The sequence below is a fragment of the Tasmannia lanceolata genome, unplaced genomic scaffold, assembly GCF_043159265.1.
Source record: "Tasmannia lanceolata isolate RefF3 unplaced genomic scaffold, GAP_Taslan_0.1 ptg000011l, whole genome shotgun sequence".
Taxonomy (NCBI): Eukaryota; Viridiplantae; Streptophyta; class Magnoliopsida; order Canellales; family Winteraceae; genus Tasmannia; species Tasmannia lanceolata.
Window position 1 is genome coordinate 15,720,666 of NW_027518688.1, and position 17,333 is coordinate 15,737,998.

The window sequence follows — 17,333 nt, forward strand, 5'->3', positions numbered from 1 at the left end:
CAGGGGGTTAAAAGAGACCCGAATCTAGCCTAGGGTGAAGTTTGGGACCCTAATGCTGAGATTCGGATGGATTTGGCACGAGCTGGGAAGGTGTAGGGTTTAGTCAAAATGGGGTGTCTACAGATGCCCCTCTTTGGCAGAGCGTGCTTGTCGCGCGAATGTCAAAGCTGAACAGACGTCACATTTTGACTAGCCCCAAAATTGATTTAGAGAACGGGATGGAGAAAATGACTTGGTGAAGGTTGGATTATAAAAGGGTTGGTTTGTTAGGAATGTTGGTTTTCTGCTCAGAGGCGGATGGTTTTATGCTCAGAGGCAAAATGGTTTATGCACGGAGGTTGAAAGGTTTTAGCTTAGATGCTAGGGAATTTTAGCTCGGAGGCCTGAGTTTTTGCACAGAGGCTTGTTTCTATGTTCAAAATCATGGTTTTATGCTCAGAGGCGAGAATTTATGCTTGGAAGCAAGGTTTTATGCTCAGAGGCAAGGATTTATGCTCGGAGGCAAGTATTTTATGCTCAGAGGCAAGGATTTTATGCTCGGAGGCAAGGATTTTATGCTCGGAGGCAAGGATTTTATGCTCGGAGGCACGGATTTATGCTCGGAGGCGGGGTTTTATGCTCGGAGGTAAAGAATTTATGCTCGGAGGCAAAGTTTTATGCTCGGAGGCAGGGTTTTATGCTCGGAAGCAAGGTTTTATGCTCGGAGGCAAAGAATTTATGCTCGGAGGCAAGGTTTTATGCTCGGAGGCAATGGGTTTATGCTCGGAGGCAGAGAATTTATGCTCGGAGGCAAGGTTTTATGCATAAAAGCTTGATTTTTAGCTCAGAGGCTTGATGATTTAATTTGAATGCTTGGTTTATTTATATTGTGGATAGAAACTCCACTGGGGATTATGAGATAGGTTTTCAATAAGATGATAAGAAAAACTCTCAGAGGAATTTGACTAAAGCTCTACTGAAGTTCTTCTTATCTTCATTTAATGAAAATAATTATCTCAATTATCAGAGTTCACTTGATATCTTTTATGACCTGAACAGGTTATAAAAGATGCCCCTAGTACGAATTTACTTCCATGACAAATACATAGGATAGCAAACACAAGGAAAATGGTAAAAAGGGGTTTCATTTCCTGAATTTTTGAAGTTACAAATCTTTTCATATACAACAGACTGAATCTGATGATTTTCTTCTCTCTTTGTCAGCTGCCAACACTTTGAATGGTCTGAGTACCATCCTTCTGAACTCTGCTCTGCTCTGTATCACTTTCGAGGATCCACAACTTAATCATTTTTTTCATTACTCCAGCCTTAAAGAGACATTGACCACACAGGATTCCCCACACAAGATTTTGGAGTTTAACCTTGACTTGATAAGGAATGAACTGTGGCTAACAACAAAGGAAGGCTTTGACCATGACATGACTTGGGTTCTAAGGGAAACTGAATCTGCTTTTCAGCCTGATAATTATTTTAAAATGGTACATTCTACCACTTCTTAGAATCTTTCGAAAACCGTATTTAAAGGTATTTCATTCCTCTTTTCAAGTTTTCCGTCATGGTTATTATCCCTTTGGTTTGCTTAGTCTTAACTCCTTAGCTTATAGAGTGTCAGAAGAATCTCTACTGGCGCTTACTCAGACTTCAGAGTAATGCCTCAGAAGAAATGAAAGTCTTGCTGGCATTCAAAGATTTTGTCCTTTTGAAGTCACTGCCATGACCAAATTGCCTTTTCAGGTTTTTGATTTGGCGGACTGCATGCCTTATATTTTGGGTGGACTGTCTGCCCTTGCAGATTTTCCATCCAGCAGGCTCTGCACCTTGATTTTTGCCTAAGCCGCCCTTTCGGGTTTTCAACTTAGCAGGTGAATGACCCTAATTTTTGCCTAGACCGCCCTTTCGGGTTTTCAGTCTAGCGGGTCTAAGACTCCATCATTTTTTCTTTCTTTATGTTTCTCTACAAACCTGGACCTAAAATACACCAGAAGGACTTTTAGGTAGGCTTGGGTTCAAACAGGTTACATATTGGTGATTTTTCATGTATTTGACCGAATCTGGCCCTCCAGACTGCCTACGTATCCCCAAAGAAATGGGAATCAGGTCTGCGTAGTTCGCCCATTTTTGGGGTTTCAAGGATTGTTTGTTTTGTTCTTTCTTTCATGTTTTTAAGGATTTGAAAGATTTGGAGGTTATGAAAGATTTGACCGAACCTGAATTGATCAGGCTACCTACGTACCCTGTAGAGAGGGATCAGGTCATGACGTAGTTCAGGTTAAATATCTTTTATGACGCAAGTCATAAAAGATGCCCCTGGTTTGAATTTATCAAAGAAATAATGTTTTCTCTCTTTTTAGGCTCAAAGGGTTTGCAAATGGTATTTGACCTTTGGGTTGTTAGCTTTTGGCTCTGATCGATCAAAGACGGTCTCCTGGTGTATTTAAGCATAGTACTTCTTTAGTTGGTCTAGGTTTGTAGGTTCTGTTAATTTTTCTCCATTTTCATTGAGGAGTCTTACGGCTTTTCCGGGCAGGACTTCATCAACAATGTAAGGACCAGACCAGTTCGGCCTGAATTTTCCTCTGGGATCGAACACCGGTGCTCGATAAGATTTCAAGACGAGATCTCCTGGTTTCAGGTCTCGAACCTTGACTTTCTTATTGAATGCCCTTTCGATTCTTCTCTGATACCCTTGGATGTGGTATAAGGCTCTCAGCCTCTTTTCATCAATCATCTGCAATTCCTGATGTCTGGCTTTGGCCCACTCAGACTCTGGCAGATTTGCTTCCATCATAACTCTTAGAGACGGGATTCTCACTTCAACAGGGAGGACTGCTTCCATTCCATACACTAGAGAATATGGAGTTACACCTGTAGAGGATCTAATCGATGTCCTGTAAGCCCACAAAGCAAAAGGAAGCTTGTTCGACCAGTCCTTATAAGTCTCGGTCATCTTACTGATTATGACCTTGATATTCTTATTTGCTGCCTCTACAGCCCCGTTTGTTTGCGGTCTGTAAGGAGATGACTTGTGATGCTTGATTTTAAACTCTTCGCACAGGTGCACTACCTCTTTCTTGAAATGAGATCCATTATCAGAGATCAATTCATGAGGTACTCCATATCTGCAAATGATGTTTGCACGGATGAACTTCGCAACTGTATTGGAAGTTATGGAAGCATATGAAGCAGCTTCTATCCACTTCGTGAAATAGTCAATGGCCACCAAGATGTACTCGTGCCCACTTGACGACTTAGGATAGACTTTGCCAATGATATCAATCCCCCATACTGAAAATGGCCATGGCGAGGTCATAGAATGCAGCTCTGACGGAGGCACATGAATAAGATTCGCATAGACTTGGCATTTATGACATTTCTTCACAAATGCGAAACAATCTGTTTCCATTGAGGGCCAATAGAAACCGAGTCTAAGGATCTTCCTTGATAGCATTTTACCATTCATGTGAGGACCACAAACACCTTCATGTGTTTGTTCAATGAGCTCCGCAGCCTGATCTTCATCAACACACAGAAGCTGAATCCCATCAAAGGATCTTCTGTACAATTCTTCACCACAAATGATGAAGTTAGCGGCGAATCTCTGAAGAGTTTTTTTCTCTTTGTTGGAAGCTTCAGGGGGATGCCCCTTGCCTGAAATGAGATTTCGGATATCAGTATACCACGGTTTTCCATCTGGACATCGCGCTGATATCTCAATGGCATTTACATGCGCTGGAGCCCATTGCGACCTCACAGCTAAAGGCTGAACCTCCATTGTCTCAGAAATATCCAACATCGAGGCTAAAGTAGCCAAGGCATCTGCAAAATGATTCTTGGTTCTCGACAGATGGGTAAATGTGATACTCTTGAATTTCTTGGCCAGGGATTCGAGATAGAAATTATATGGGATCAATTTCGATTCTCTTGTCTTCCAATTACCATTGGTTTGACAAATTATCAGAATTGAATCTCCAAATACATCAATCTCTTGGACTTTCAAAATTAAAGCTGCCTCAAGTCCTGCGATACAAGCTTCGTACTCTGCCATGTTATTTGTACATTCGAATTGTAACTTGATGGATATCGGGATATATTCTTTCTTGGGAGATACAAGCACTGCTCCTATTCCTTGTCCTCGATTGTTTACAGCTCCATCAAAGTACATTGTCCATCTGGTACTTGGAATTTCTTCTTCAAGTTCCATGATCTCTTCATCAGGAAATTCAGCCTTCAGAAAAGCATTCTCCTCAACAGGAGCATCAGCTAGCTGCTCAGCAATAACCCGTCCTTTGACGGATTTCTGAGTGACATATGTGATGTCAAACTCAGATAACAATAGCAACCATCTTGCAGTTCTTCCTGTAAGGGCGGGCTTCTCGAATAAGTACTTCAACGGATCCATCCGTGAAAGCAAAAATACCTTATTCGATAAGAGATAATGTCTAAGCCTTTGAGTCGCCCAGACTAATGCTAGACAAGTCTTTTCCAAGATAGTGTACTTTATCTCGTACTCTAGCATTTTCTTACTGATGTAGTAGATAGGCTTCTCCTTCTTAGATCCTACATCTTGCTGAGCAAGCATACAACCCATTGCTGTATCTGTGATGGACAAATACATCAACAATGGTTGACCAGGAATGACTGGGGATAAGACAGGAGGCAAAGACAAACACTGCTTGACCTTTTCAAATGCTTCCTGACATTCTTCATTCCATTTCTTGGAGGAATTCTTTTTCAATAATTTGAAGATGGGTTCACATGTCATAGTTAAATGAGATATGAATCTCCTCAAGTATTGCACCTTGCCAAGGAATCCACGAATTTGCTTTTCCGTCTTTGGTGGTTGCATTTCTTGGATAGCCTTGATTTTCTGAGGGTCCACTTCGATTCCTCTTTCACTGACCATGAATCCCAGCAACTTCCCTGACGTGACCCCAAATACACATTTATTTGGGTTCAAGCGAAGTTGAAACTTTCGGATTCGCTCAAAGAACTTTCTCAAAGCGACTGTATGCTCTGGCCGAGTCCTGCCTTTGACAATCATGTCATCGACATAGACCTCGACCTCCTTATGAATCATGTCATGAAGAAGAGTTGTCGCAGCCCTCTGATAGGTAGCTCCAGCATTTTTGAGGCCAAACGGCATTACTCGGTAACAGTACGTCCCCCATTGAGTAATAAATGCCGTCTTCATCATATCCTCAGGCGCCATCTTGATCTGATTATAGCCTGAAAACCCATCCATGAAAGATAACAGAGCATGTCCAGCAGTGTTGTCTACCAGGATATCGATGTTCGGAAGAGGAAAGTCATCTTTCGGACTGGCCTTGTTCAGATCTCTGAAATCAACGCACATCCTGACTTTCCCATCTTTCTTGGGCACAGGAACTATATTTGCAAGCCATTCGGGATATTCCACTACTTCAATGAATTTTACCTCAAGTAGTTTCTTCACCTCATCATGAACCTTTAACTCCCATTCTGTCTTGAGTTTTCGGAGTTTTTGCTTCTTCGGCTTGATGCCCGGAATTAGAGGTAATCTGTGCTGGACAATGTCCTCACTCAATCCCGGCATGTCATCGTAAGACCAAGCAAAGACCTCCTTAAACTCTTTTAGCAAGGTGATTAATTCTTCGCGCTCCTCAGGAGATAAAGTTTTGCCAATCCGAATCTCCCGAATTAAAGTTTCATCACCTATATTTACGGTTTCAATTTCTTCTTCGAGTGGTTTTGCTCGGCGAATCTCCTCTTGTTGAATCATGTATTTGATTTCAAAAGGAGTTTCGTCGGCTTCCTCGTTTGAGGGGGAGTCTTGATTATTATTATTATTAGTTATTTGATCAGGCTTTGAAGCAGAATCAGAAACAGAATTAGAAATAAAGACAGGATCGTACACAAATGAGTCTTTTATTTCTTTTGCAGAATTGATGATTACATCGAATGATTCACCCACATCGGGCGTTACAGACTCTGAATTCAAATGAAATGACATGTTGACATCAGTATCAACATAGACAGGACTATGTACAAATGAAGAATCAGTGAAAACATCTTCTGACCGAGACTCGACAGGAACCGACTCTTCACCACCTCCGAGAACTACTCCGACCTCTATGGTACCTGCATCAAAAGAAAAGTTAGAAATGACAGACTCTGGGTTGAACTCAGAAACTGACACGTTTTTTGAAATGACTGACTCTTTTGAAAGGACTGGACTATACTGGAGGACTACTTGGGGTATAACCTGTGCGGTCCAATTGTCTAAGGGTCCAGTGGCTGGAGTAATGCAATCCCTTGGGCTCGTGAAGGGCACATCTCCTCCAATCATAGCGACGATTGGGGCCTCAACCTGATATAGGGAGTCTAGGAGATGCGGCTCAATATTTTCTGCCCAATCTGCAGCTGGTTTTTCTGCTATCGAAGCCAAGGCAAACTGCTCACTGTAGAAATCTTCTGACAACTCATCTGTGAAGAAGATCTCTAACCCTGGAAGCCTCTTCCCAGTCTTATCGCACCAGGTCTCAGGAAAACCATAGAACGGACAGTCTGCCCCTTCTCTTCTGAATCGGCCGTTCATAATCATGCTGTACGGTCCTGTCAGAAATTCTATACCTCGACGACGGCATTCAGCCCACTTCATCATATAACGCTTCATTTCTTGAACCTCTTTCGGAGTTGGCTCGTACCCTAACCCGAATAATCCGCCGACTGCTTTCAATTCCGGCCACTCAGTTGGGCCCTGCAGATTTCTTCCCAGACCAGTTCCCGGGACATAACCATATTTTCGCATTATCTTCACCACTTGAGTGTTCGTGCTTGATAAAAACATTATCTCTTCATTCATTGCTTCCCCAAAGGAAATTGTAGAGATTTCTAAAGAAAAACCGGTTAAACTAACATCTCTTGATTTTTCAGGGTTCAGTTCAGATGTTATTTGTCCAACTTCCGGCTCAGGGTCTCCTCGGACTGTTATCACTTTGTTATTCTTAACAAATTTCAACTTCTGATGCAAAGTTGAAGGAATAACTCCGACCTTGTGCAGCCAAGGTCGGCCCAGAAGAAGGAAGAAAGAAGTCTTTATATCGAGTACTTGGAATTCAACCTCAAAGGTTTCTCCCCCTATTTCGATATCGGTGGCCAGTATCCCGATCACGTCTCTTCTCGTACCATCGTATGCTAATATGCCTTGCTCAGATGGTATGAAGTTGTTGGGCCCAAATCCCAAAGTAACAGCGGTGCTCAAAGGACATACGTTTAGAGCAGACCCGTTGTCTACTAGCACTTCAGGTACCCTTTTCTTGTTGCAGATTATGGTAATCCTGAGAGGTCGAGTGTGATCTCTACCCTCCGGAGGCAAATCCTCATCAGTGAAAGATAAAGTCTTTGAGGCCCTTGCCATGGCAACTAGACTGACTAGTTCGTCAGGAGTAATCTCGACTGACACTTGGGATGCGTTAAGCTCTCGAAGTACAACTTGTCGGTGCTTTGGGGATGCCATCAACAAACCCCAAATTGAAACATTAGCTTGTGTTTTCTTCAATTGTTTCAACAAGTTGTCTTCTTCTTCTTCTACAGTCTGTCTTTGCCTCTGATTTTCTGATGCTCGGGCTATTTCGGCAGGATTCTCAGCTCTGAGTTCAACTGGCTTAAAGACCCGACCACCACGTGTGACATGACGAAGCTCGTCACACTGATCCTCTAGAAGCAACAAGTCTTCTTCCTCTAGTCTCAAAACATAGGGGACTTTTTCTTTCATCTCTTCTTCCTCCTCACTCTTGAGGACATAAGAACAAGAACACTCAGAGGATCCTGTTAATCCTTCATCTGGAAGGGACAGTATGTAAGGCTTCTTGTTTTCAATCGCTTCGTCTTCATCATCCCATCTCAGAACATACGGTCTATCAGAAATAACCGCACAAATACGGGAGTGATCTAAGAGGATTTCTTCAGTGAAAATGGCATACACGTTCGGGGGAGGCATTGCATGTGTAGGCAATGGGTTTCGAGTGACATTCGGTGCTTCAACGGCAAGATCCTTTGCTTCTATCATGTCTTGGATCTTGTGTCTTAAAGCCATGCATTTGTCAGTCAAATGCCCTGAATTCTGATGATAATCGCAGTACTGGTCCTTCCTCCAATACTTGGGCAAAGGGTTAGGAAGCTCTCTAGGTTCCAACAAAGTAATCTTTTTATCTCTCAGCAACTTCTTCAAAGCCACTGATAAGGAGTAAGGGAGGGGGTCAAACTGACGAAAAACCTTCTTTTCAATAGGCCTCCTAACTTCAGTCACCGTTCTGGATGGTGGTTGATCATAACCCGGTGGTCTGGCATAACTGGAAGGCCTGGTATAGTTAAGATTGTGCACCTCCTTCGGTGCCACAATAGGTCTTTTTCCCTCTCTCACATCAGACGAAGATCTTGATCTTAGTCCCTTGGACAAAGCATCTTCGATTTGAGTCCCTGTTTTTATCAGATGATTGAAGTCCAGAAAATATTGAATAGCCATGTGATGATAGTATTGCGGGGATAGGTTCTTGACAACAATCTTAATTTGATCGGCATCTGATAATCGATGTGTCATCTGCGCCGCTTTACGCCTCCATCGGCGAATGAAAGAAGTGAAGGTTTCATTGTGCCCTTGTTTCAGCGCCTTCAGATCTCTTTTTGTCACATCTATTCCCTCCTCCATGGAGAATTGCTCAACAAATCTATTGGCAATATCCTCCAGAGTTCTGATCTCTTCGGTTTTCAAGCTTAAAAACCATTTCTTTGCTGTTCCAGTAAGAGATCTAGGGAAAAGAAGAGCAATCTGCTCTGGAGTAAGCCCATGCTGCTGTAAGAGAGGAATAAGGGCTTTCAGATGACTCTTGGGACATCCTGTCCCATCATACTTATCATGATCCGGCATCTTGAAATTAGGAGGTAGCACAACTCCCGGTATTATCATATACTCGGCCATGTTTAGTTTTTTCGGACCCTGCATTTTCATGCTCTCCATCTCCTGGGCCATCTTATCCAACCTATCGACTATCCCCTTGCCTTTATCCAGATGGGGGAGACAGTTCTCTTCTTCATACTGCTCGTCATCAGAATTGTCAAAGATTGGCAACACAGGAGGCTGAGCCATCGTAGGAGGTGGGCGAGGCATGATTGGGGTTTGCTGAGGTGCAGGATTCTTGGTAGTAGATTCTCTGTCATTCTTTAATCGGGCTATTTCTTCATTAATGGTACTCAATTGTAACATTATCGCTTTCATCATCTCATTGGTGTCCATGCTATTTTGCCCATTCTCTGCCATCATTTCAGGGGTTGGTTGGACTGGTGAAAGTATTTCTTGAAAATTCAAGGAAGGCGATAAAGGAGAAGTAAAAGAAAAAGGTGACAAGGATTGCCGGCTCAGCCTGGAATCAGATGTCTGACGGGACCAGGTTGGTTTTGAAACGAGGATTTTCTTAGGAGCAATGGCTGCTCAATCAAGAATCCTGAAATGGAAGTATAATCACTAGATTAAAATTTTGATAATCGAGAAAACTATCTTGATCAAACAATGACAAAAGAAACAAAAACACACTTTCATTAATAAAATCCAAATTGTGATTACAACGGATGAAAAAAATAATCTCTGATCACAGCTGGATAAACAGACTGACAAGAATGGGAAATGCAGAAATCGGAATAACAAAACATGATATGGATCTTCAAGGTTCCTCAATCCGAGCTCGCCGGCTTGCGGGCTCTTCCGATATTTCTCCACGTCGGAATTTGCGAGATAAACCTAACCTCCTTTCTATATTTTTGTTTCCCCAAGCAGCCACAATGGATCGGACGAGATCAGGAGTAAGATCTTCACAAAGAGGAGGGACTATGATTCCGGGAGGACATGGAATTCCCGTAATCTGATGGAGAATTCGAATGGGTGCATAAAAAGAAGATTTCTCGATACCCATGAGGTAAACAAATGAATGTGGGTAAGTGCTAGTAAAAACATGAAAACATGAATGACTTACCCAGCGAAACTGGCTCTCCTCTACATGTTGTAACCAATTGTGCCATTCATCAATGGACTGAGGTTGGTCGACTATTGGTTTCCATGTATGGAAATTCTTCAGGGTATACGGATTTTGTTTTTGTCGCTGAAGAATTTGAAATTTTTCACCAAGCCAGACATACAACAACTTCACACACCCACAGAAATTGTCTTTGATATTTTGGGAAGCAATAAGATCTAGTCCCAAAAAGGTCTCTGCTAACATGGTAGGAATGGGATTCCTCCCTTTGTTAATTTGGTCTACCACAGTTAACAAGGTTAACGGAGCAACACGAGGGTTTTTCCGAATGACATATCGCGCAAAGACACTAAAAATCAAAGCATTGCGTCGACAACTCTGAAAACGAGAGTTAGTAGGATCGACGTTTTCAGAAAAAAGGGTGATGAGGTTCTGAACTTGTACACACGTATCCGTTAAGCATGAAAGTGCATCAACGGTTTGATTTTTGAATAGCTTGCAAAAAATGGAATGAGAGGAATCTATGTTCGAAGATTGTATCCAAAGTCCATCTGTTGGGAGCTCTAATAAAGCACACCAATCTTCGAATATAGGACAAAGCTCGAATGATCCAAATCGAAAAACATGAAGATTAGGATCCCAGAATCTAGTGGCTGCCTGGAGAAACTTCCAATTTATATCGGAAACACTCAAATGACTGAAGGCACAGATGAACCGATCAGCCATACTCCTATCCGAGGATTCTAGCGGAAGAGCCCCAATAGTCTCGCTTATCCAGCCTTTCAACAAATTATTCGCCATGATTTAACCTAAACACAAAGAATAGGATGGGATAATTAGGGAATGGAGGATAACTTGGAATAAACAAAGAATAAAGATGGACTTAACCAATAATCACAAGAAGGATATAATTGGCGACATCAAATGTTCCATTGATGATCAAAGATGATCAGAAACTCAGGGAAGAGACCACGGTCATAAAATGACAAAAGTAGATCATAGACCGGATCTAAATCTGAAAGGTGGACGACAAAAATGTACGATCAAGAAGATCAAAAATGATAGACTATGGTCATAGAGACAGCAGACAGGCTATCGACCATATCTAAGACAGGACGAACAATAATCTGAGTAATACAACAAAAGAATGGATAAATGAGGTTTGCATTTGAAGGATGAAAACAGGTAATATTTATCATTACTGGGTCGAGGAAATAAACCATAGCTATGAGTGTGACAGGTAGAAGCCACTAGCTAGGTTTAGATCTGAAAAATGAATATACACGATTGATTGATTCAAGCCCAGGAATCTCTACTAGAAAGTAGGTCCTGATCTTATAATCAAAAGATATATGGACAAAAATCTCAATGAATAGAGCAAAAGATAGGCCACGACCATGAGAGGGCAAGTAAAAGCCACTGGTCGGGTCTAGATCAGAAGAACGGACTGATATGACTAATTTGATTAGATAAGGAAGCCTCACTAATGAGTAAGCTCTAATCTGATAATCAAAATATAGATATATACATATATATCCTAACCAGGGGCACCAGCCCTAAATATGATTCCATAGAGTCAAGAAGCTTGACTCAAGACAGACATGTGAGTGTATTAGGACTGCGATGTAGTCATATAAGGTGAGCTACAATAATCTAAGAAATAGGACATGGCTCCTAAATCTAAGCTCCAACATGTGTGAGCAACACATGTTCGTCCTTATATGAATGCAATATATATATAAGCACATGCAGATCCTAATTGGGTTTTACTAAATCAGCATATATATCCATGTACATAATATATGTAAAATGAAAGTAGAGCTCCGGACTCAATCAGGTACTATGCATATGATCCATACTTTAAGTATATAACACAAGTACACCGAGTGTTATATACAGTATGCTTCATTGCTCACTGGCTGCTGTAAACACAAGTACACCGAGTGTTTACGACTGCAGCACTGGCGCATAGCTTGGTAATAGATACAACAGCACCATCTGGATAATGATATCCCATGAGGCACGCATTATATCTATCCCGTGGAGCCAATAATAAGAAAATCAATAAAAGAAAATAAAGAACAAAATGATGTATGCTGTGCAATGTGTGAATCCCTTGTTTTAAACACCTATCTGGTGCCCCTGGATTCTAAGCGATTACATTCCCATTTATAATGATTTCAGCTCAAAATTCTTCAAAATTAATAACAAATGGCATTTTAACAGAGTTAGGCAATGTTCTAAGAACTCCCCAGCAGAGTCGCCAGCCTGTGGACCCCGATCCGAGAGAGGCGCGGCGGTGAGGGACGTGCCCCCACATGCTAACAGTCTCAGGATCATCCACATGAATGGAGAGCTCTACCAAGGAACTCTCGAAAGAAGTGCCTCTCACAGCATGAGTGGCGATATAAAAGGTGAGATACCTCTCGATTCGGGGACTAGCCCAGATTCGAGGCGTACCTTAACAAAGAAGAGTCGCCATCCAAGGAAAAAGGCAAATGGGCCCTGGATCCCATACTATGCTCTGTTGCAACGGATAACCAGAGATTATAAAAAGAGGGTTCGTGCCTGGTTACGAATTTGGAAGGTCTAAAGAGCACCTCATCCGCCCAAGTGTAAACACCTGGTCTCTTATGCCATTTATTTAATGATTTTGAAGAGTTTTGAGCAAAAGTCATATGAAATGAGAATCAATATCACCGAGAAGACGTCTATCTAATCATGCATGTCTCGGAGATGAATTATAATCACACATAAAAAGAAATGAAATAAGTGTCGCCTAAGCAAAACTAGGTTATAAGTGACATGCCTAATGGGTGTCTAAGTTCTGGTGAACAAACACATGCATGACACACCAAAAAAGTATAAGGTCTGCGCAATAAAGTAAGAAAACACTGCAAAACATAGAATATGACTCGATACCATACAACCCTAAAACTCTAATCTATACCTAGGCCCGAGTCTTTAGATGATCTGATGTTCATCCAAAGAAGCCTACGTATCCCCGCCTCCACGAGAATCAAGGCAACGTAGTTCTTCGCACCTATTCTAAGCTGTGATGCCTAAGACATCTAGACCTCTATCCTAGACTCGATCTAAAAGACCGGACTAGTTCTTAAAGCTTTTTGTGTGATTATTTAAATTCCAATGGATTGTAGATTTTAGGACACCCTATATGCCTTAACTAAATGCAGGTTAGCCCTAAGCTAATGCAGGTGGTTCTTATAATCTATGTGTAGCTAGGCTGTATATCCTAAGAAAACAGTAGGATCTATCGCATCTTAGACCTAGTCATCAATTGGCGATGTGGATCGCCAATTGACCGGACGGAGGCGTAAAACTCCTAGCTAGGACTCACTCCTAACTCTAACACAAACAAATAAAACACACAACAAACAAACAACGAACAAGGGAGCAACTCCCGACTCAAAAACTCTCTAACTAGGACATGCTCCTAACTCTAGAGGAAGATCTTTTCGAAGAAAACAATATTTTGAAGGATTTTTGTAATTTTTGAAAGATTTAAAATGCTTATTTTTAAAGGTTTGGCTGGACTTGGGATGTGGATCCCAAGCTGCACTACGTACCCTGTTGAAAGGGATCAAACCAACGTAGTTCGGAACAGAATTCCTAACTACTCTCCTAATGACTCAAGATTTTTGAGATTTTTGGTGTTTTAGATGTTTTTGATGTTTTTGACACGAGAGGACTGAATCCTATCATCATAAAGGGAAGACAGACTCCTGATATCCCGCAAAGGTTGGACAGCATCCTATGCTTTGCGGGGGGAATGAACAGAAACACGACTCTGCAAGGGTTGGACAGCATCCTATACCTTGCAAGAGCGGATAGAAGAACATGATCTGATGAAAGGTTGGATAAAATCCTAACCCCTATGATGATAGAATTTGATTCCTGAACAGGAGGACTGACTCTCTAGACTAAGGACGGATTCCTATGCTAGTGGACTATCAAACTAAGATAAAGCTCACAAGTAATAAGGAAAAAGAGACCTTGTGCATATTTGGCAAAGGTAAAACACCCAGCTGGGCCGGACAGCTACCTAGCCCTAGGGTGCAACAAATGTGCAACCCAATACCCATAAGGGTAGGGGTATGTTGCCAAGCCGAGCAAGGTGTTCTCCCAAAACCGAACGACGCACAAAGAGGAGGTTTAGTAAGAGAATGAGATTGGGTAAGTCTCTTAGACACAGAGGTAGGATAGAGAAAAATATTAACAAGGAAAAGAGACCTTGTGCATATTTGGTTTAGGTAAAACACTCAACCGGGCCGGACAGCTACCTAGCCCTAAGGTGCAACAAATGTGCAACCCAATACCCATAAGGTAAGGGGTATGATGCCAAGCCGAGCAAGGTGTTCTTCCAAAACCAAACAACGCACAAAAAGGAGGGTTTAAAACCTATGAGACTAGAGGTTAACTTAGGTTGATTCATTAATGAGACAATGCCTGTCTCCAAAGATTTGGATCTAAAAGACTAGGCAAGTCTTTTGAGAAAATAGAATGCTATTTGGACTGTGCAAGTCCCCCTAGAGATGGGCTTGGGCTAGCGCCTTCATCGCCCTTGCAATGATAAGGGATTCTAGCATCTAAAGAAATTTAACAAAAATCTAAAAGACTGTGTTAGTCTATCAAAGAGAGAAGAAAAAGGCTACCAGATAGTTGTAAATTTCATTCTATTCTTATAAAAATACATCAAGTGCTAAGCAAAGAAGAATTTTCAAGAACATAGCAATCATAAAATGATAAACAATATTAATTAGTCCAGACCAGCCGCTGGATAGCCTAATAAAGTAAAAGTAAACAATATCAAACACTTCTATTCCCAACCATACACATCACCCCAATATGGGGACTCCAATGAAATCAGATGATGCTAAAGTAATCATCTGATATCAAATACACATGATAATATTTCTACATCCCGCCTTGAAATCAGACAGTACTCATGTCGATAATATCGAATAGAGTAGTCATCTGATCTCCTTCTTCCTATTTAAACAATTTATTTAAATAAATAAAAAAAAAAAAAATGAGTATAATAAGCTTCGAGATAAACTCACCTGAACAATTCATTTATTACCGTCTTCGAACCCTAACTCAAAACTTAGTATGAAAAAGAAGTATTAAATTTATAAGTACTGGACTGTAAATAAATGTGCTCACAAGACATGGATTGAATTAGATAGTCTGATTTTATAAGCATACAGAAGATAAACCTGTCCACAACTAGATAAACCAATTCTACAAACCTTCGGTCCATGAATTGTATTTTGCGCAACTTGTAGTACCATATGTAAAGAGAAAAACAGAATTTGTGCAATACCAATACATGTAATGCTAGTAATAAAAGGGAACACTAAATTAACAAACAATGATCTATATAAGCACTAATAAGCACTAGTCTTACAGGCATTGAACTATATGAACTGGACAAATTTACAACCTATAAATCTGCTCCCTGTCATTGCTCTTTTGAAGGTATAAAATGAAGATTTTAAGGCTGAAATGGATAATAAAGAAGATGATGATCAAAAGGTGACTAGGTTGGAAAAAGGGCTATATAAAATCTTATCAACTCATGAGTTGAAACAAAACAGGGGCTGAACCAGGAAAATATTTCATCGCTGGATTTAGGATTCAAGAGCTGATCTAAAACAGGGTTCAAACAGGGACTACAAAATCTTTATCATTTGATTCAAGAAATATATGGACGGTATGCATATAATGTATGGCCATTCAAACCTACAAGGAACTAAACTATATGGGAATAGAGCTTGAATGTAAAACCTGATAAAAACCAAACCCCTGAAACTAGTAGCTATATCCATGTGACCATAAACAATCGGTACTTACTTTTTAAAAATTTCTATGAAAATATTTATATTACATATGTAAAATGATTCCAATAAAAAACCTGGCAATTATATAAACTTAAGTAGAGAATAATTCAACCTATGTAGGATAATTTACTAATCAAATAAGAAAGGCATTTGAATTTCAAAGACTACAAACGAACCCTCTTGATTTGAATCATAAATCATTGTTATCTATCCTCTCTGGATACTACCAAGATTATATGAAAACGCCCATATTACTAATATCTCAAGCATATATATTTCAATTTATGCCAGTTAAGAGCCTGATATATAAGTTTGGAATATAAAAATCATAAGTACCACTCAAAATGAAACCAGTCAATATACTAAATGTAATAATGAACTTCAAAAACACATGATACATTCTCAATGAACAGATCTTTTAATATTCTAAAAGAATAGATGAAGAAACAAGCTATATAAGAAAAATCACACAGTGGAGATCCATAAACATATAAACACAGACAATTAACTCACTGATGGACAGATTCCATAATTAAGAATCCCTATCCGGCTCAATTGCTCATGATAATCTATATCAATAACTAAAAGGGACACACCTTAGCTAATATCTATACACATATGTGACAATCAATTTATCAAGAACTGATTTCATCCAATCAACGATAACGATGATGATATTACGATGAAAATCTATCAGAGATATCATGGAATTTTCAACTAAAAATCTGAACATTGACATTTCTGATCCTAAAAATAAAAATCCTACCCTTTCAGTTCATAGATTAACCATCAAGTGAGCGAAAATGCTAATTTACAGAGAAATTATTTGTACAGACGTTATTTTAGACAAATCACAAAAGAAAATCTCATAATCATAGCGTAATTTACAGAACATTGCTGTACAGAGCTCTTACCTCTTTTGCGCTTTTACTCTTTTCTTCTCAAGCTTAAAATTCTGATGAAACAACAGACTCTGCACCTTCAATTTCTTTGTTTTTGCCTCTGATTTTAGTAATCAATCTACTAATATATTCCTTCCTCTTCACTATTTTGAAAGAACAATAGATCAAGGTATTGACTGGCCGGAGCTTGTCAGAGTATGACCGGAAAGCAGTAGAAACGAAACCGGAGTTCTGGCGAGCTTGCCGGGAAGTCTGGCCGGAAAAGAAAAGGCTCGGTTAGGGTTTTAAGCCCAGAAAATCGAAAAAATTTAGGTCTTCTAAAAACAGATCTATGAGATCAAGCAACGGAGGAGAGTAGATCTGACGCTTTTCACAGATTTAAAGGAGATTTACTAAAGTTAGGGTATGAAATCGACAGATTTTGCAGAGGAAAAGTTGGATCTAAGATTTTATAATCTTGATTCGAAGTTAGGAAGTGTAATCTAGGGTTTGGATGAAGGTTATAATGTTAGGGTTTGTGATGAAGAAAATAAGGTATTTTCTAAGGTCTAAGATGAAAAGAAGCT

General features: G+C 40.3%; 2 protein-coding genes across 2 annotated transcripts in view; both read right to left on the reverse strand.

The window, feature by feature from the left end:
- Positions 1–17,333, reverse strand: part of LOC143886482 (uncharacterized) — a 66,716-nt gene that overhangs the window by 32,777 nt on the left and 16,606 nt on the right. The window lies entirely within an intron of this gene.
- LOC143885926 (uncharacterized) lies at positions 6,109–9,295 on the reverse strand. Its single transcript, XM_077389958.1, has 3 exons — positions 7,571–9,295; positions 6,242–7,480; positions 6,109–6,117 (listed from the first exon to the last, which is right to left on the reverse strand). Exons 1-3 carry the CDS (start codon positions 9,293–9,295, stop codon positions 6,109–6,111), a joined length of 2,973 nt encoding a protein of 990 aa, XP_077246073.1.